The sequence below is a fragment of the Lycium ferocissimum genome, chromosome 2 (genome assembly GCF_029784015.1).
Source record: "Lycium ferocissimum isolate CSIRO_LF1 chromosome 2, AGI_CSIRO_Lferr_CH_V1, whole genome shotgun sequence".
NCBI lineage: Eukaryota > Viridiplantae > Streptophyta > Magnoliopsida > Solanales > Solanaceae > Lycium > Lycium ferocissimum.
This window is the reverse complement of record NC_081343.1, coordinates 60714608-60736938: the sequence shown is the minus strand read 5'-3', so window position 1 is coordinate 60736938 and position 22331 is coordinate 60714608. Positions and strand designations below refer to the sequence as shown.

The 22331-nt window shown below is 32.2% G+C and overlaps 1 protein-coding gene and 1 non-coding gene across 2 annotated transcripts; both read left to right on the top strand.

Moving 5' to 3' along the window:
- The first annotated feature begins 13264 nt into the window (after nt 1-13264).
- Nucleotides 13265-13337, top strand: TRNAK-CUU (transfer RNA lysine (anticodon CUU)). The gene has a single exon. It is a non-coding gene; the product is annotated as a tRNA-Lys (tRNA).
- Nucleotides 13338-19361: 6024 nt separating this feature from the next.
- LOC132047828 (3-epi-6-deoxocathasterone 23-monooxygenase CYP90C1-like) lies at nt 19362-21390 on the top strand (the record flags this gene model as incomplete). Its single annotated transcript, XM_059438809.1, has 5 exons — nt 19362-19457; nt 19720-19798; nt 19985-20091; nt 20544-20671; nt 20911-21390. Coding segments are annotated over 5 exons (528 nt in total), but the record flags the coding sequence as incomplete, so codon positions are not given.
- Nucleotides 21391-22331: the final 941 nt, after the last annotated feature.

Here is a 22331-nt window from a genome sequence, read left to right as displayed (position 1 = left end):
TTAGATCACCCTAAAAATATGTATATGAATTTTTGTAATACAAAACACATCAATTAGATATAGTTATTTGTTGATGCCAAAGAGTTGGAAGGAAGTAATTATTGAGAAACTAGCTTAAAATGAACTTAAACTGTCTTTACCGTGCCTATAAAGTTAAACATATAGAGCCAAAATTCTGAATAAGATCATCCATCACTATCATTAATATGAAAAGCATATGTCCTTCCACAGAGGCGGATTTAGAAATTGGAGGTTCCGGATGTCACACTGATTTGTTGTTATTTATCCATATAGGGTAATTATTTGGTGGGTTTGATCAACTTTGGGCTTCGATTCAGGTTATTGCCTTTCTGATTATATAGGAGTCATTCACACAAATGCCCCTATTTCGGGGTGGTCTTTCATTTTTGCCCCTCAAAATTATGGTTTTAAATTTTTGCCATTCAAAGACTTTTTTGCGGCATAAGTTTAGATTTCACTTGGCATAGTTTAGATTATATCACATAAGTTATGCCGGACACGACAAAACTTTCAAACTCCACAAATACAGGACTTATAGCGGGCGAACTTAATTCCTGCAGAACTTATGTCGAGCGAAGCAAAAGTTCAAATTTCAAAGATTATTGTTACGTAACTTATGCAGGTTTGGATACTTTCATTAAATGAGTAGCAGGAGCAAAAATTAAAGACCAGTGCATTTGAAGGGCAATTCGTGCAAAAACTTCATTATATAGCCAACTCGATAGAATGAAAAATGAGATAACTCTGATAACATGGTGCAAAGTAAAATGACTTCCAGCACATTACTAATATTATAAATATATATGATTCATTTCATATTCTAAAAACACTCAATAATAGCATAATTACTTATATTTTAAAATATTTCACACTTTATGTAGTAAACTAAACAATCATTTATTTGTTTAGGAGATATCTTATTGGTGTGCTTAAGAGTTATTAGTAACATTAAGCAAGAGTGTTAAGACACTAATACACTATTAGTCTCCAAGTGTACCCACAGTTAGTGTAACTTAAAAATAGGAAGGAAACCTCTCCCTAAGGAGAAACTGCTATAAATAACGTTTGATGCCAAAATGAATTATTAAAACAAACAAAAAAGCACAAAGAAAATTTGTAAAAGAAATCTTTCAAGCAACCAAGAAATAAGAGAGCTCTGGTAGCACTAGAAATGAAAAAATGAAAAAGAGATAAGAGAGAAACAAGTTTTTGTATACATGACCAAATATAGACTCGATAGAGATAATGTTTTGTTGGAAAGAATAATCTATATCTATATCTATATTATATTAAAAGCACGAAGGGCCTTAGAAATGTTAATTGAACTTTTTGTCCTTCATTAAAAAACTCTACAATAGACAAAATTATCATTTACTAATATTTAAGATTTTGGAAAACAATTTTAAAAAATCTTATTGAATCATTGCTTATTTGACATGGGTAGGAAACCCTAATATTTAAGACTTTAAAATCAATTAAAACTTACCTGATATAAAAATTTCCACCGCCTATTGCTTATATATAGAGTTCATTGGCATATTGCATTCTCACCATTAATTAGTCACGCATGGTCCTATCTAATGTCTTCTTCCTTTTTGTTTTTGTATTTCTTTTCCTTCTAATTAGATATGTGCAGGATGCTTATCCATTATATGCGAATATAAGATGCAACTTTTATTCTTTAGGTTATGTTTTAGTTTTCTCTTTGTAATGTAATTTATTGAAGTTGTTAATTGATCTTTAATGTTTCAGATGACGGATGACCATTCTCTTTTTGGTTCCTCTTTTATGTTATTATTACAGGTAATACAATTTTTTTACCCGAAAATTCATTAGATTGTATTCAGAAATCACTTATCATGATACTAATTGTATTTGAATAATTATACGTACCATGTGTATTTTCTAACATTCAAGTTATCTTAATCCTTTTAATACTAAGTTATTTGAACAATTTTTGAAATTGAACACGTCCAAAAAATGGACTCATGAAAAGAGATCATTGTTTAAACAGTTGCACTTTTCTTAAAGTTTCGTTATGTTTTATGTGTAAAATAATGTTTCTTTAAAAAACACTCTCAAATGCCTTCGTCTATTATTATTTTTTTCAATAATTTTTTTAAAGTTAATCTTTTGGGAATTAACTTTGTAGGTTTGCAGAGATTAGATAATTGGAACTAAGAAATTCGTGTGAAGCTTAGGGAAAAAAAAAAAAAAAAAAGGTATCCAGCAAGTTACTTAAGTGATAAGGGCTCTTTTTAGGACAAATATGAGATAGTTGGGTGATACCTCTAACACTTACGCACACATAAAGCATTAGCAAGCATGAGCATACTTGGAGTTGTATGCAGATTATAGTTATTTTGATTTTGCGATCCAATAAGAGATATAAGCATATACTATTAAATAATAGAGCAAGTCTTTCCATATTAAATTTAAATTTATTTATGAGTTAATTCTAGAATAGAGACAATGTTCATGACAAATATTTTGAGAGTTAATTTGATTAATTTTGAAGTCACATTTGATTAGATTAATTTAATGTTTTATAACTAAAATTTAGATAAACAAAAACTACATGCAAAGTACCATAAGTTACAATTTCTTTAATATCAATATGGTGAAATTACATCACAAAATATTGGTGTAAGTTCAAATAATTTGACTCTCGAAAAACGAAACATGGCAAGTATTTGAGATGGAGGGATTACTATTTAAGATCTAATTTATTCTATATTCATTTGGTATTTTTTTTTCTTTTAAATTATTTTTATTACATAAGGGTTAGGGGAAGGGGAAATGGGGAAGAGGAGTACATGTGGGGATTCGAACCCTCACCAATAAGGTGAGAGTTCAAATAGCTAATCAACTGAGCTACTAGATCCCTACTATTCATTTGGTATGAATTAAGGGATTGGCTCAAAATATATTGTTAGCACTTTGGTCACAATAAATCGGTAATTGAGGGAGAAGCAGGATATGCAACATGTCTTCACACTCCAACCAAAAAAAAATTCACATTCAACTATATTTTTAACTTTCAAGATAATTAATGTCGATAACAAGAGCTCTGATTATGACAAAGTAGTTATAAGAAAAGATACTAATCGTGTTGTAAAACAAGCTCAAAGTAACAATATAAAATATTAAAACAAGAGAACAATATAGAATAAAACAATGTAAAGATGACTTTCTTCTTTCTTTCAAGTGTTGTTCAAGTCTCTTCATATCCCATTATATACCTCTATTTATACTATTATATAGAAGTAGAGTTACAAAGGATGTCTTAAAGATGACATTTACCAATTGACATCATGGGATAGTTATGGGGAAGATCATGGAAGTGTGGGAGTAATAACCACATAATTGTGAGAAAGTAGTGGAGGATTAACTATACATCATGGAGAAGAGTAGTGGGAGTTACTTTAGAGTTGGACATCCACCATATTATTCTAATATTTCATAACACTCCCCTTGGATGTCCATATAGATAATGTGCCTCGTTAAAACCTTATTAGGAAAAATCCAGTGGGAAAAATCCTAGTGAAGGAAAAAGAGTACACATATCTTGTAATACGCATTGCTTGCTGCCTCGTTAAAAACCTTGCAAGGAAAACCCAGTGGGACAAAACCTCAGCTAAGGGAAAAAGAGTACAGCGCGTATTATACTCCCCCTGATTAAAATATCACTAAAGTCTTGGAGACGACGCATCCAAATCTTGTATACCGGCTTCTCAAATGTTGAGGTTGTTAATGCTTTAATGAACACATCCGTCAAATTATCAATCGAGCGTATTTGTTGAACATCTATTTCACCTTTCTGTTGAAGATCATGTTTGGAAAAGAACTTTGACGAAATGTGTTGTATTCTGTCTCCTTTGTTATATCCTTCTTTCAATTGAGCTATGCAAGTTTGTAATTAGCTATCACCTTGGCAGGACTTCAATAAGTATCAACAGTTGACCGACATGTCAAACGTAATAATGCGGCAGTATCTTCACATGCAAATAAGTAACTTGCTTGAAGAACAAACTTTACGTAATAGTACAAATAATGTCCTGCATTTTACATAATCAGCAAAACCTTGATAATATTTGGTAGGATAAACAAATCTATATCAAATATTTCTTTTGTAGTATATAATCCAATATACCCATTATTTGCATGAGGTCATCTTTATTTATATCTAGCGACATCACAACCATTGGGGTACTCAATGGAATCGCTTTAACCCATATAAAGATTTGCTAAAGCTTTATTTTAAAAGCTTTATATTCTTCAGAACAAATTAAATTCTTCATAGATTTCTTTCATTGTCTATATAGCCATATTGACAACATTAATTATATGCATTCAAAATTTTCATATATTGCCAGACTGACAAGAAATCCCATTGCATCCAACACAGGAGAATACATACATCTCCATATAATAATGTCAGGACTTTCACGAAAAACCTTTATGCCACAAGGCACAAGCCATACTTTATATTTACGGTTTTATTTCTCATTTTACTTTTCGCACGTAAACCCATTTGTACCCCATCGACATTATACCTTCGGAAAGTCCTTGGACAATAGGTCCAAAACATCACTTTTCCAATTGAAACAAAATATACTTGAATTGCGTATTTATTTGGCCAATCATTATATCATCCACATTCTTTGACAGATTTGAATTCAAGATCCTCATCACCATTTATAATGTCGAGCGCTACATTATTTCAAAGATACCGTCGACGGTCATTTGATATCGGTTCCAATGCGACATAACTTATCGAGATCTCTTCATTTTTTTTTATATCAATTTCTGTGCAATTCGAACCTTTCCCAATGTTTATGAAGTATTATGTCGTGGTGCTCTTTAAAGCACTTGCTTCATTATTATGATCATCTTGATCATTTGCTTCTCTCCTTCTTCAAGGAGTTTTACCTTTGATACCAATTGGTCTATCGCCATAGACTCATCCTTTAAGGACTTTATTCTAATTGGAGCATTTGTAGCGAAGATATAATATTCACTTTTGGGTCAGCAAATGCGTCTGGCAATTTACTTGAATTATCTTTTAAACGAGGATCATACCAGCGATAATTCATTACATATACCTTATTTTCCAACCGCTTATCATCCCTCCCCCTAATGTTAGGTAATCTAACATTTACCTCCCAACCTTATTTGGGGACCCATCTATGTGCGTTGTGGTGGAGCAATTAAATCATATACTGCACATTCAAATTTTTAGATGGGAATTATTTGGTTCCTGAACCTGAACCAATTATGATAGGGGAACTTATTATAACTTGTTGGCTTGATGCTTACAAGTGCTGCTACATATGAAATAACATATCTCATCCCAAATTTCTTTTTGGGAGTTTTGTTCTCATAACCAATTTTTTTAGCTATAATTGGAGGCATACAATTTCTGCTAAACCAACTTTTATATAAACCAAAGATTATCAAAATAATTTCATAGTTTGAAACAATGCTCTTAATATAACAATTTGAGCAAACAATCTTGCAAAAACCAAATTGCAAGTTGATACCAAATGCACATGTGACCATAATATAGATGCATCTATTAAAACCATATAATAGTAAACCGGTCCACATGGCAGGTGACTGGGCCCATATATATATCACCTTTTATACGTTCCAAAATCATGGGATACAATCCCAACCTTAGCTGGTAAATTAATCAATTTTTCATCAAGAGAACAAGCAGCACACTTGAACCGGATGGCCAACCGGTCATGCCAACTTCTGCAGCATGTGATTCCATCATGTTTGTATTTATGTAGTACAAATTCGAAGGAAAAACGAGCAACATTACACATACATTTTGTTTACCCGCTATAGTTGTAGTAATATGAAGATATTAAACCTTCCCATAATTTATAGTCTCAATATAATTCATATTTGGCCAATGCCTTTGAAACTTAAAAAGTTTCTTTTGAGACTTACTACAACACCAATATTATGAACAATTTCATTCCTCTCTAGAGCTCTCAATTAATTATGTACTCCCACATATTTCATAACACCATCCATATGGTGAATCTCCTTTTAGGGATAATTGCCATTATGATCATGGTCAAAACCTTTATAAGCAAGACTTATTTCTTACTTTTTCCTTTGGTAATTTATGATAAGACATACCACAATATTTGTGACATACTAAAAGTACGTGACCAATGACCTTTTGTTCCAAAATAATTTTTTTTTATTTTGTCTCAAACCTCCCGTAGAGGTGAGTTGTGGTATTTATCCAACCACATACGAGCACGTCCTTATCCATCATTTTACACATTTCACTATAAAAATGGGTGAGCATTCATAATGCTTATCACAAGTCACATTCTCTTCGAGGAACGGACTATAGTCATATATACATGCTTCATAAATTTTCTCTTATAAGCCCATTCTCATGCCTTGACATTTTTCAAAATTATATGACTCACCTCAACATCACCTTAAAATTGTATTCCTTTCTTTTGATGGAGGATTTATAAAATTTTATCAAATTAGGTCGCAGACAACCTCGTGTCCAATAACCTTTCATACCACATTGAGGCAAAAGTTACCTTCACCTTTGGAAGGACCAACTTAAGGACTCATAATATTCTTCCTTTTATAACTACCAAAATGATGATGATTATTATTTTGTCCCTCCATACCAACATTTAACCATTTGTCTTTTCGTACTTATATACACGGTTACAACACTCTTTCAAGGAACGGAGCAAATTCAAAGGTGACGCAGCTTCACAATTTTTCATCACATGCACATTATTTTGCCTTAGTCATCATTACATCATCAATATAGTGCATCGGGACTCAAACCCAACGTCTTATCCATACAAAGGCGTGTTAGGCCGTAAATCACGCAGACTGAACCCAATATCTTATATTATCACCATAGTGCATCGTACTGGAAACTCGATGTCTTATCATCTTGACGCGACCGTACGTCTTAACCTCTCAATCAATGGCATAATAGTTCAAAGTGCAATAAAACTCACCCACGAGCCTTAAAAATATTACCACTTTACATAAATCACGTGGCCCTTCGAGTTCTTTGCCCTTGCATTTGCTGCACGAACTTCTATAATTAAGGATTCAAATCTTTGAAATCATTTTCAAATAAAACCAACTATCTACAATAACAACAACGCAAATATTATTAGCATAAATAACATAAAACAACTTAATGATCCATGATGCAAATGGGGAAACGAAGGGTTACAAAGAACTAACGATCCTACAAGCAGGTGTATCAACATATAAATTCAATAATAATTATACAACATCAATTAAATGAGTATTAAGTTGATAACATTACGCAACCGTTAGAACTAAACGAGACCATCTTTAGTTGGAAAACTCCAGAAAAGTACCGATAGACGACTACTAGAAAATTAATCCCATTACTTTATGCCTATACTTTATAGAATTCAATATATGAATTAAGTTTAAACTATTGTAACCTACCAAAGAAATTAAAGTAAAGTTAAATTTGAGATCACATACCTCATACTCCCTTTATAATACTACTATTATTTAATAAGATCCATACCAAATGCTCAAGCTTACTACTAAACTGATCACGGCCCAAAAGGTTATAAACAAGTAAAGGAAAATTAAAAAGCACCTACCACCGTTCTTGACAAAGAGTGAGCATTTCGTGCTGATAACGTGTTGTAAAACAAGCTCAAAGTAACAATATAAAATATTAAAACAAGAGAACAACACTTGAATACATTTGGATGAATAAGAAATTTCTCCTCTCTTGTCTCTCTATTTCTATTGTTTTCATCCTTTACTATTATTACTCTTTTAACTTAATTTTACAATAAATCATTATTTATGGAGTCCTTTTTTACTTTGAAAAATATTTTTTTGAAAAAGTAAAACAAATTCACCATTATTTTTGGCAAAATAATAACTGTCATAAGAGTCCTTTTTTACTTTGGAATCAGTAGAACTTCTCCACTTCTAATTCACATTGGATGAATCTATTCACAATGACTTAAGTCTTCCATGTTTCAATTGTATTAGTTCAAAAGATTATTATTTTGCTATATGAATTTTACATATTTGATAGGGCTTACCCGTATGAGGGACTTATTGTGTTTTCGAAGAATGTAGTTTAATACAATACCAATCCTGCTCGAATAATAATATGTACCATAGTGTATTTTCTAACATTCAAGTTATCTTAATTCTTTTAATAATACGTTATTTGAAGAATATTTGGAATTGAACATGTCTGAAAAATGGACTCATTAAAAGAGAATCATTATTTAAATAATTTCCCCTTTTTTAAAAGATTCGTTATGTTTTATGTGAAAAATAGTATTTCTTCCAAAAACACTCTCAAATGCCTTCGTCTATTATTATTTTTGGCATAAAAGTTTCTAACTCTTTTTTTAAAAGTTAGTAATTTTCTAGGACTTAAAGATAATTTGTTTCTTTCTTAAAAGATCATTCTCCTCTTTTATTTATATCAGAAATTTTAATTCACAAAATTTGTAGAAAGAAAAGTGTGTCGTGTGTGTCTGTGCAGTGTGCTCACGCCTCTCTCTCCCTATACAATATAAATCTTTTACGAATTTGCTTACTTTGTTTTGAAATATTTTATTATTTGATTTCATTATAGCAAGTGTATTTTGCTAACTAATTGAGGGTAAAGACAAATATTATAAGGAAGTTGATTCTCGATCTTCTTCACAATTTTTTCATGCTTAAACAAAGTCTAATGGATAGGAGCAAATGAAGATTAATCATGTTTTTTTATCATGCTTTAACTGTCTATTCAGAGTAAATAATCTTTTTGATATTATTGTAAGTTATCTTTTAATTCTTTTTTTGAAGCCCTACTTTGATCTGAGCTTTTTCATAATAATTCTCTATGTATTCGACGAGCTGAATTTTCGTCAAAACCAGTAATTCGTCTTTTAGCTTTAACAATTAAATTTTCCTTTCAAAGTTGTTTTCCTAGAGAAGTGTAATTATAAAATGACTAAAGTATTGATACCTCTATTAAAAGAACATGAATTGGCGATGGACAACTGCTATAGCTAAATAACAACATTCATCGCTAATTCTGTTTAGCGACGGTTAGACAAAATATTAAAAGAATCTATTATCTACTGGCTATTTAGCAGTAGATGTTCGATCCCGAAGAAAGAAAAAGATCTTCGTAAAGTGGGTTTTTATGATCCGATAAAGAATCAAACATTTTAATTTTAATTTTTATAGTTTTCTTTTTTTGGCAATTAACAGATTTTTATTAATCACCAAAGTATTTTTGTACATAACCAGAGCACACCATATCCCGGTTGCTCATCTCATATTTCCTATGATTCCTCTCCTACCAAAATACAGAAATCCTATAAAGAACAGATTGTATCAAAAAGGTTCCTATTTCCCCTAACTCGTATGCATATATTGGTTTGTATCATATGTATTAACCTATCCCCCTAACTCGTATGCATATATTGGTTTGTATCATATGTATTAACCTATCCGTAGTAATCCTCTTGCTTTGAAATACTCGAGAGTTCCGTTCACACAAGAGTTCATACACCACGCCTGCAAAAGAAGCCTTTAGTAACACATTTCTTGCCCTTTTCGACTTGCTGTGCTGCTGTACCCATTGCCATTCCGATGCCCATGCTAAAATACTGCGTTGCCAACCCAACCAATTCAATATCTTCTGCCAAACCTCCTGTGAATATGTGCATTCAAAAAAAAGATGTTCTAAAGTCTCCTGTTGATTGTCACAAAGTACACAGTTCTATCATGCCCGTTCCCTTTTCATAGCGGTCTTTGGTACGTATTCTCGCCGAGAGTGCCGGCCGAGAATAAAAACATGTTTTGGACAAGCTACATTGTGGCACACTAGTCTAGGGATGGGCGTTCGGTTTTATCAAACTTCGATTTGGCTATTTCGGTTCAGTTTTTTGAAGGTGGACACCGAACACCGAACCAAACTAGTTCGGTTCGGTTCTTTCGGTTTTTTAAAGTTCGGTTCGGTTCGGTTTTGGTTTTTTCAATTCGGTTTTTTTGATATAATATTAGAAGCGATTCCATTGACACTAATTCATATTCTCAAAAGCAATAAAACATAAAACGTATAAATTGAAATCAAAATCAAACAAACGGGATACACAAAATCAAAAACTATAATCATGATATAGGATTACAAGGTGTTATATACATACCGTAAGAATAATTAAGAAAATATATATAAGGACATACGGTAATCTAAAGAAACATCTAGTTACCTTTCTTTGTTAAGGATATTTGATTTTCTCAATTGAAGTGGAAAATTAGGGATACAAATGCAAAAGAGAACTTATTACAATTGGGTTTTTTTTGCTTTAAACTTAATGGGCCTGGATTATTTTAATTTTTTTTGGGTAATGTATTAAATTTGGTGCTCGTTCGATTTTTCGGTTCGGTTTTATCAAACTTCGGTTCGGCTATTTTGGTTTCGATTTTTTGACGTTGGACACCAAACACCAAACCAAACTAGTTCGGTTTGTTGAAGTTTCGGTTCGGTTCGGTTCGGTTTTTCGGTATTTATGCACAGCCCTACACTAGTCCTCTCCATGGTACTGTCGTGACATCCCCCCACAGCATCTTATAAGCATTTTTAATCTGAAATTTGCCCCTGCTAAGTAGTTTTTGGTTGCTTATAAGCACTGGCCAGAATTTCCTCATGTGAAATATCTTCCTGATCATCCACGAGGCCTGTTTAGGCACTACCATGGTCAGCCAATCTTGATTTTTGATGCAATATATATGTACCCATGTGATCCAGAGTTTCTCCTTCTGTTGACTAAGAGCCCATAATAATTTGCATATCACTGATTGATTCCATACCTTAAGGTTGATGAAGTTCAAGCCCCCTGCATCCTTAGGAAGGCATACTTTTTCCCACTCAACCAGTGCCCTCTTTGAGATGGTGGCCTCTCCTGTCCATAGGTAGCTTCGGCATGTTACCTCTATGAGCTTGATCACTTTTTGAGGCAAGAGAAAGAGTTGGGACCAATATGCTTGAATGCCAAACAAGACTGATCTAATCATCTGGACTCTACCTGCATAAGACAATCCTTTAGCCATCCATGATGTGATTCTTGCTGTGATTTTGTCCACCAACGGTTGACATTGAGCTACCGTGAGTTTCTTTGTAGATAATGGCACTCCTAAGTACTTGAAAGGTAATTCACCTATCTCGTACCCAAGTACAGAAATAATTACATCCTTAGTATCATTGTCCACCCCCCAAAGTAAACTTGACTCTTTTGCATATTTGCTTTCAAACCTGATGCCTCGGAGAACACGTCAAATCTATCCATTAGCAATTGGACAGATCCTACATCTCCTCTTGTAAATATGAGGAGATCATCAGCAAAACATAAGTGAGTAATCCCCAGTCTTTGGCATCTCGGATGATAGTTAAAATCAGGTTCCTCTTTCAATGTGCCAAGGCATCTGTTCAAGTACTCCATCAGAAGGACAAACAAGTAGGGAGACATGGGATCCCCCTGTCTCAACCCTCTTCTGGCTAACATGTTGTCTGATAAAATGCCATTAATTTGAAAGCTGTAACTGACAGTTTGCACACATAACATGATCCATCTCACCATCTGCTCAGGAAATCCTAGCTCTGTCAGTATTTGCTGAATGAAGCACCACTCAACTAAGTCATAAGCCTTTTGGATATCAACTTTTATCATACATCTTGGGGAAATATGTTTCCTTGTGTACCCCTTGACCAGCTCAGGTCTAAGTAAGATGTTATCAGATATGACTCTCCCTGGTATGAACACTGACTGGTTTGGTCCTACCAGTCCATCTATCACCCCTCTGATTCTATTTGAAATTATCTTGTACATGGTAGAACAGCAAGCAATAGGCCTAAAGTCCCGAACTGTCTCAGGGTGAGAAGTTTTGGGAATCAAAGTCACGACAGTATTGTTTACTGCTCTGAGAAGTTTATTTTCCTGAAAGAATTCCTGCACAGCCGTGCAAACCTCTTTTTGAATTATAACCCATGCTTTTTTGAAAAAACAAGAATTGAAGCCATCAATCCCAGGTGTTTTATTTTCATCAATGTCAAATAATGCTCTTTTAATCTCCTTTTGAGTAACAGGTGCGCATAGCTGTCGTTGTTGTGTTAGAGTTAGTTTAGGTCCCTTCCTCATAACTCTGACATCAATAGCAGGTAGACGGTCTGCTTGAGTGCCAAGTAGTGCCTTATAGAACTTCAATATCTCATTTTCTATCTCCTCATGTTTCACCAGTGTTCTTCCAGCTCCATCTTTCAACACTGATATACTATTGAAGTTGGACCGTGCCTTCATACATGTGAAAAAATACCTATTATTTCCATCTCCTGAGCTGATCCAATGTGCTTTAGATTTTTACTTTAAAGTCTTCTCCTGAAGTTCTAACCATCGTTGCAGATCTGCTAAAGCATTTTTCTCCTGTTGGACTAATTCCGGATCCACCCCATGTTGCACTGTTTGGGTCACTTGTGTCTGAATAATTTGCAGCCGCTCCCTTGCCTCTTGTACTCTCCTGTCAATGCTTCCCATATGATTGTGCATTAATTTCTTTAGAGGCTCTTTGCATAGCTTGAGTTTTGCCACACTCTTTAACTTTTATGGTTACGAGCAGTGCAAATACAATTTAAAACATGTGAACCAATTATTGTATAGTATGATAAAATTCTCAAATGTATTCAATTCTTATTATAGATTCAACTCTATACTCATAATTCTTATTATAGATTCAACTCTATACTCATAATTCATTCTTATTATAAATTATATACACATTTTTTTAAGAGAAACTAAATTCACATGCAACGCACGTACGCTAACACTAGTTTATAAATAGTCGGACCCACAATAGAAAATAGGAGAGAGGAAAAAGATGAGAGGGGCTGAGAGTGAGAGTGTGGGTCTTAAATAAATTGTGAGAATGTGGGTCCTAAATAAGTGTACTAAATAGGAATCGAACTTTTTAAAAAAAAAAAAAAAAAAAAAAAAACTAAAACAATAGGAATCGAACTCGGGTCTATAAGGAGAAAAACTTGATTCTTGCCACTCACACTATCGTTCCAATATTAGTGGGGTTGGCACGCTTAATACTTATACTATTTCTTACACGTACATACATGTATATACAAAATTTCAACGGCACCCCGACCCTCCCACATAGATCCGCCCCTGCCCGTCTAGCTCAGTTAGTAGAGCGCAAGGCTCTTAACCTTGTGGTCGTGGGTTCGAGCACCACGGTGGGCGAACATTATCTTTTAATTTATAAAGGTGTTTTTGTTAACCAGTTTTAAAATAGCGGTTAACGAAAAATTTGAAATATGCCTCTTAACTTTAGAATTTCTTTTCCTTTCCTTTTTTGAAGAAATCCATACAACAAAATGATTTTTTACTTTACTTCCCATATTTCTTTTTGAAGAAATTAATACAAGAAAATGATCTTTGACCTTTTTTCACAAATCTAAGGAAACAATTGATATTCAAATGTAGCCCAAAGTCGTCCAATAAAATTTGTGGCTAAAGAAATTTTTTTAATCTGATGCCCTTTGTGTATACACATACCAAAAAAAAAAAAAAAAACAGTGCTGTGGTTTTTATTTTTATATACTTGTTATTTTTAGTGTAATATCTTTTCCTTCACATACTAAGTTATTAATTATTATAGAAAAGATTAACTCAAGTTACTAAGTATTAGCCATGTCTTTTCAATACATTACCTTGGATGTTGTTGTAAAACAAATTTATTCATTAACATGAACATTGGAGTAGTTTAGTTCAAAGTTCTAAAATATTTCAGTCAAAAAGTAAGTAGTTTTTTCCACCATTAAAAAATTTTTAGAACCTCAAAATTTTGGCGGCTTAAAGCAAAGGTCTCACACTTGAGCCGCCTTTGATTTGATTCTTTAACTAGGTGATGGTAAGCCCGTGCAAGCACGGGCCCAACACGAAAAATGAGTCAGTTTAGTAACAAATTTATGAAAGTATTATTACATAGACACAATTATAATTCAATCAATTCGAATAGCATTTGCTAGAGTCCTATATTTTCAGGTACAAACTAATTGGTTGGGCACTAGTTTTGACGAGTTTCTTGCCTTCCATGATTGAAGTGACGAGTTTCTTGCCATCCATGATTGAAGGCAAGGGTTCAAATCGCATTAGTAGCTTATAATTCCTTTTCCTTAATTTCGTCCCTCTCTCCAAATATAATATAAAGAAAAAAGTACAAACCAATTATATCTTAATCGTTTTTTAAGAAATTTGTGTATACACATCTTAGTGTTTTTTGGGTTCAAACTAAATCCTCCTTTTGGTTTTTCCATTTTATGAACTTATTACGACTCAGTTTCGGATACACTTAAAATCAAACACTTATACCCCCAATACTATGAAAATTCTACGTCTGCACTCCCTATGAGGTATATCTATAACTAAGTATATTAAAATTTAATTATTAAAAAGTAAATTAAAATTATAAATAAGAAGCTTTTGTGTATTTATTTTTATTAAATTTAATAAAAAGGGATATTTTTCTAAATATCTTTATTCACGCATTTGATTAAAATAGAAAAGAACATTTTTGAAACACGTATATTTTAAAACTTATTAATAAGAAATGAACACAACGTACTTAATAGAATATAGTGACTATAAGTAGTAATTTTCTACACTTTAAACATGTAATATATTTGTATTTTTATTAGCAGATATAAAATCTTTTAAATATTTAGTAACATATTTTTCACTAAAGAAAATGATGAAAAGAAGATCTAGAAGAGTTTAGAACCAAATAGAAAGGAAAGGTGAAAAATAATGTATTATTTTCAAGGTAAATGTTGTCAAAGTAAATAATGCCCACAAATTGAAAATTATTGGCTAGAAGCAGCCATGTCAATTTGTTGAAATGGCATTTGCTAGAGTCCTATATTTTTCAGGTACGAACTAATGAGTTGAGCGTTAGTTTTGGCAAGCTCTCTGCTTTCCACGATTGAAGTGAAGGGTTCGAATTGCATTAGTAGCGTATAATTCCTTTTCCTTATTTTCTCCTCTCTCCAAATATAAAATAAAGAAAAAAGTACAAACCAATTATATCTTAATCGTTTTTTAAGAACTATGTGTACACACATCTAGAGGCTTGTTTGGAAAGCCACCCCTGTAATTAGAATTAAGTGTAATTACACAGTTTGACATATTTGTCAGGCCAAGTAATTACTTGGTTAGCATGTAATTAGGTGTAATTAGGAGGAGGTAATTACACTCTCCAATTCTCACGGGAGGGTTGAGAATTGGGTGTAATTACACCCCGTAATTACAGGATTACTTTTTATAGTGTTTTTGGGTTCAAACTAAATCCTCCTTTTTGTTTTTTAAATTTCTTCTATTAATTTTCACTAAGTTTAACTTTACCATTTTATGAACCTATTACGAATCAATTTCGGATACACTCCTTATATTTTAAAATCAAACGCTTATACCCCCGATACTATGAAAATTCTACGTCTGCACTCCCTATGAGGCATACCTATAACTAAGTATATTAAAATTTAATTATTAAAAATTAAATTAAAATTATAAATAAGAAGCTTTTGCGTATTTATTTTTATTAAATTTAACAAAAAAGGATATTTTTTTGAACATCTTTATTCATGCATTTGATTAGAATAGAAAAGAAACATTTTTGAAACACGTATATGTCAAAACTTATTAATAAGAAATGAACACAACGTACTTAATAGAATATAGTGACTATAAGTATTAATTTTCTACACTTTAAACATGTAATCTATTTGTATTTTTATTAGTAGATATAAAATCTTTTAGATATTTAGTAGCATATTTTTACCGAAGAATTTAATGAAAAGAAGATATAGAAGAGTTTAGGACCAAATAGAAAGAAAAGATGAAAAATAATGTACTATTTCCAAGGTAAATGTTGTCAATAACGCCCACAATTTGAAAATTATTGGCTAGAAGTCGATCCACTGGATTGATTGGCTCTTCTAATATACTAGATATGGTAAACCCGTGCAAGCACGGGCCTAATACGAAAAATATAATGAGTCGGTTTAGTGATAAAATTATGAACGTTTGGTTACATAAACCCAATTACAATTCAAATAACATTTGTTATATTCTTATATTTTCAGGTACGGGTTGAGCTCTAACTTTGGTGAGCTCCTTTCCTTTCACGATTGAAGTGAAATGTTCAAATTCCATTAGTCGAGTATAATTCTTTTTCCTTGTTGCCTCTCTCTCACCAACTAGATTTTAATCCCTTTTTAATGAAATATGTGTACACGCACCTTCGTGTTTTTTGAGTTCAATCTAAATATTCTCTAAGTTTAGCTATACTATTTTATGAACTTATTATGACTCAATTTCGAATGCACCCCTCATATTTTAAAATCAAACACTTATATCCTTTATAGTATGAAATTCTACACCTGCACCCCTCTGAGGATCTATAACTAAGTATAGCAAAATCTAATTATTAAAAAGTAAATTAAATTATAAATTAGAAGCTTTTATTTATTTATTTTTATGAAATTTAATAAAGAAGAACATATTTTTTTTGAATAGCTTTATTCACCCTTCTGACTAAATAGAGAATAAACATTTTTGACACATATATCTTTCAAAACTAATTAATAAGAAATGAATAAAACTTACTGAATAAGATATACCGACTATTAGTAATAATTTCCAACACTTTAAACATAAATTTATTTGAAATTTAATTAATAGATAATATAAAATATTTTAAATATTTATTAACACATTTTTTATTATTCTATTAATTTTGTACAATAAACAAATGTGCAAGTAAAATTAATTAACCTTATCTCTGAAAGTTTTCTTTCAAATGACACAAAATAAAAAAGGTTACCTTATGTATATATGTTATGCTTAAATAAATGAAACAATAATTGATCCCATAAAAAAAACAAAAAGAGCATCCAATGCATGGCTTCTCGTGAAATGGCCAAGATGGCTTCAAAATGAATTTTAATCTCAAAATACAGCCATGTCGATCCTTGTAGCTTACCCACTCTTCTATATAAGTTATATAGTTTTGATTCTTCAATTTGTAATACAAAAAGCAAGAGAAAGGGAAAAAGAAATTACTTCATGGACTTCTTGTAAAATATTGGGTAATCAGGTCAGTTGTCATTAGAAATCCATCGAAACGTAAAGATTCTTCATTGTTTACTTTTCTTTCTCTTTTTTTCTTGTTTTCTTTTCTATATTAGGAGTCTATTTAATTAATATTAGTCAAGGCATTAGTTATTTTAGCCTTTATTATCTTAGTTAAGGAATTACTTTATTTCGAATATGTCGAGATTCTTTTCATAATTAATTTAGGACATCGCACAAGTTATTAATAAACGATTATAAAGATTAAGATAACTAATTATCATTAAGAAAATAATACCAAAAAAATATAATATTAACATAATCTTATGTGCATTTTATGTTAATTAATATATTATCTTATGTGCATTTTATGTTAATATTATATTTTTAGGTCCCTATCAATTTTACACAATCTTAAAATTATCCACAAAAGAACTGAAAATAGAAATAATATTGATGAATAGAGACTTGTCAAATAAGTATAATATTTTATTTAAATAAAAACGTACTCCCTCTGTCCCATATTAGTTGACCACATTACTATAAATATTTGTCCATTTACAAAATCAAAATGGAATTAACTAAGTTTTTCCAACTTTACACCTAACATTAATTGTTTTTTAAAGTAACCAATATTGATTGGAGTGCAATTAATTGAAGAGAGATAAGGATAAATCAGTAAAAATATCCTTCTTATTTATGATTTTTTAATACAAGTGTAAAATCAAAAGTGACCAAGTAAATTGAGACGGAGGAAGTACATAATTTTTTTAGAACATCAAAGTCGGAGTAATTAATAAATTCAGAAATTTTAAAGAGCTCTCTTCACTCGGTATGTTTCCTTTCTTTCCCCTTCTCCCCAATTAAAACTGTCTGCAATAGCATCCATCAAGTAGTGAACTATGATAGAGAAATACAAACAAAATAAAATACAAACATATTTTATGTAATCATAAAAGAACTTTAAACTTTAAGTCACTACATACCTTCCTCACTAATTATTTCCACACGGTCAAAAGTGGTGGGTTTTTGGCCCTACAACAAAAAACAACAAAATCATACAATCTAAATCCATTTCCCAATATAGCATCAACTTGAGGGGCATAAGTGGGCCGTGGAAGTGAAGATAATAGATTAAACCAAATAAATAAAAAATAAAGGAGCTCATAGAGTTTCGCTGGGAAAGTTACCTCTCGGCAAAAGGTTTATGCTCAAAAGATACTTCTATCACTTTTTTATGTAATGAGTTATTTGGTCTCAAATCTTACTTTTTGGGTCATTTAAGTTGCGGACCCGAATTAAATGTCACAGTCGCATGATTGTTAAACATTTTCTGCTTTTATTTAATTTATCTTTTTGACCTTTTCTACCAAGTCATTTTCAAAATTTGGGACACACACAACTTTTTTAATTTAAATAAATAAAAGAAAGGGAAGTATGGAAGACGATATTGCAGCCGCACGATTTTGATTTAAGGGCTGTCTGTTGTGGATCAACTTCATTTACAACCCGTGTGCTTTTCTTGTTGAAACTTGTGCCTACCACACACTCTTTTTTTCTTCTTTTTGTTTCTTTTACTTTCTCCTTCGCATGTTAATACATCTATATTACATGTTCTATTGATAGAGTGACAGTTCAGTTTGGGTAAGATAAGGGTTGGAAAATTATTTTACACAATACGCGGTAGTGTTACTCCAGGGATTATTCTCTATTATTGGAGAAGACAAAAGTTGAGGCATAGCTATGCTGAAAACTATACGATCCAAAACTCAAATATATTATACCATAGAGTCTATTAAGCATACAAATTAATTATTTTATAGTATGTAGATTATATTAAATCCTCATGAGATTTTATGACCAAGAATGTGAAATTCAAGGTTAAAATTAGAAAGAATCCAAATAAGTTAGGATCGTCGAAATAAATCCTCACCGATTTAAAAAAAAAAAATTAAAAAAGACATACAGTTAATCTACATTGTACTCAATGTAGACCAAATAACATTATACTATAATACATATATTGGACATTTTAATGATGTGCAGACGTATATGTAGCCTACTTTTTGATTCGAAAGGTAGCTTCTTAGTCTTATTTCCTTTTCTTATCACATAATTGTTGTTTTCCTGGAATGATTGCAGGAGGAGAATTTGGAATTGAAGCAGCTGAAGGTAAGTTGTTGTGAGGATTATAGTTGGACACATTATATGTCATTGCCCTTCACTCAGAATGTTAGTTTCCATTTTTATGCTATAAATAAATTGTGATACTTTTTCAGTCTAGTGTTCACTGTTCACTATATACATGTAAATGCAAGTCCTATTAGATGTACTCACAGTATCACCCTAACCTTGAGAACTGTCTCAACGAAAGAAGATTATTTGTAATCCTGTTTTTTGGTCCTTTAAAAAGAAGGCCGAATATCCTATCAATATCAAAATCTTGAAATTCACAAGAAAGAGAATATTAAGATCCATTGTTATGGAATGGCAGGTTATCAGTGAAACCTTGAGATTGGCAAATATCATTAATGCAGTATGGAGAAAAGCTCTCAAAGATGTCAAAATCAAATGTCTGTTTTCTTTTCTTTATGATCCAGCATTTCCCTTCTGTGTTTAGGCCTCCTAACTATTGTAGCTGCTTTATTATGTTTTACAAAAAATAGTTTAATTTTAGGGCAATAAAGTAAAAGTTGAGTGACTATCCATAAAACTAACTCGAGATTGTAGTGTTTAATATATGTTGGGGTTGTTGCCAGGGCATTTGATACCAAAAGGATGGTGTGTTTTGGCATCCTTCACTTCAGTTCACATGGATGAAGAAAATTATGAAAATCCATACAATTTTGATCCCTCCAGATGGCAGGTCAGCTTTTCTTTTAAAACTTTCATTCTCAACAGTCCTATTACCTAAGCTTAAACCACCTTGATTATTGCGTGGCTATGCACTGGTAGAGTTATAGCCTTTGGTAATAGAGCTATAATCCTAGTCTTACTTCCTTCTTCGCTGTCATAGGAACCTAGGCCTCCCCACCCCTAAAACAAATTATTAGAAGAAACAAAAAACTTAGATCATGTTGTGTCTAGTTGAGATGAAATCACTATAGTTTATTCAACTCCTCAGAGATTTGTTAAGCAGTCTAAAGTTGCAATATCAAATACCATCTTCTTCAGAGACATTGCTTTTCGGTCCTTTTTATTGTTATTCATAGCTATCACTAAATTCTAAGTATATGTTAACTTCCCAAAGATGTGAAATGGATGAATCTAACTTGTCTCACTAATAATCAGAATTCTAACTAATTTTTGGCTTGTCAGAAAGCTGGAGTTGCTGTGACCAGCAGCACATTTACACCATTTGGTGGAGGACAGAGGCTGTGTCCTGGTTTAGAACTTTCAAGGCTTGAAATCTCCATTTTCCTCCACCATCTCGTCACCACCTACAGGTAAACTCGCTCTCTAAGAAACCATGACCCCGGAAAAAGAAAAAGCAAATATATTTCTAGTAGCTCGGGATTGAGATATAGTTTTGTAATACCAAAAAGAAAAAGTAGGAATAGTATTCTGTTTTCTTAAAACCAAGTAGCTAAGGGCCAAAGATATTAGTGTTTGAAATAATATGAGTAATAATGGCAAGAATTGGTGAAGGCTAATGAGCAATCACTTTCCATTGTGTGATGAACAGATGGGTGGCAGAGAGGGATGAGATTGTCTATTTACCAACAGTAAAGATGAAGAACAAGCTGCCTATCAACATCATGCCCTTTGAGCAAAACCCACTAATTCAAACCAGACAAAACTAACTTGTTCTTTACCATTTCACCCTAATTTCTCCAAACATGCTGCTTCCCTACGATTTATTATGTAACCCACATCTTTCCCTCTATTATATTATCTCAGCCAAAAATATTTCTATGTAAAGGTAGCAAACCAATTACAACAACCTCTCCTACCCCACACCCTCGACAAGGTTTTATTTTTTAAAAAGAATCTTTTAACATCATTTTGAGAAGACTGAATATTTAGCTCAAGTGTAATTGTCTTCTAGATTGATGGAACCTATTTTTCATTTTCTTTTTGGGTGGGGTATCGATGGATGAGTGTCCATTTCATTATTAGGAATGCTAGTGGAAAAAACATTCAAAATCTTGATCCTTATCATCAATTTTTGGAAGATTTATATGTCAATTTGTTCCACAAAAAACAATACGTGATGGCTGTAAACTAGATATGTGCATGAAGATGAAAGGTCCTGTCCAGAACACGTGCGTCACTTGCCTAAAAAATACTGTAGTAATTTGTTTGGTAAATCAGACAAAGGTACAAAATTCCTACAAGATTTTGTCATAATTTTGAGTTTAGATCATAGCTGGTAATGATATGATTGTATTAAGTTCATCACCCGAAGTTCATGACATGATAAAATATAGCCGAAGAAAAGTAAATCGGAGAAACCCTGCTGGCAAGATCGTTCTTAAGATTGGAAGATTGAACTAAAGAAGAAGAAGCTTTGGAAAGGAGAAAGAAAATTTTAGATAGGAGAACTTGGTTATGGAAGAAAGACTTTCTTGAATTACTTGAATTACTTGGTTACAAATGATCAAATCCACTCCTATTTATACTTGTCTAAGGATGGTTCTAGACATTCTTCTAGATACATCTATAAGAAAATCTAAAAACCTTATCTTCTTGCAATTCTCTGTAGACTACTAGAAATCTCTTCAAGATATTTATCCAAGATACTATCTTGGGCTATTCTAATCATTACTAAATATCTAGGATTTTTTGTAGTTCCAAAAAATCTACTTTATAATTTCACACTCCCCTTAAAGTGAATTTTTGGAACTAGATCAAGCTTGTCGCGAAAGAACTCGAATGAAGCTTTAGGAAGTGACTTGGTGAAGATATCAGCAATATTCTCCTGACTTCGCACTTCCAAAGTATTCCATCAAGAACTTTTTCTCTGATGAAATGATGTTCCACCTCAATGTGCTTAGTTCTGGCATGGAATACCAGATTGTTTGCAAGCTTGATGGTACTTTGATTGTCTCCGAAAATAGCTTGATTGGCTTTGATATAGATAGATGCAAATCTTGACAAGTCTTT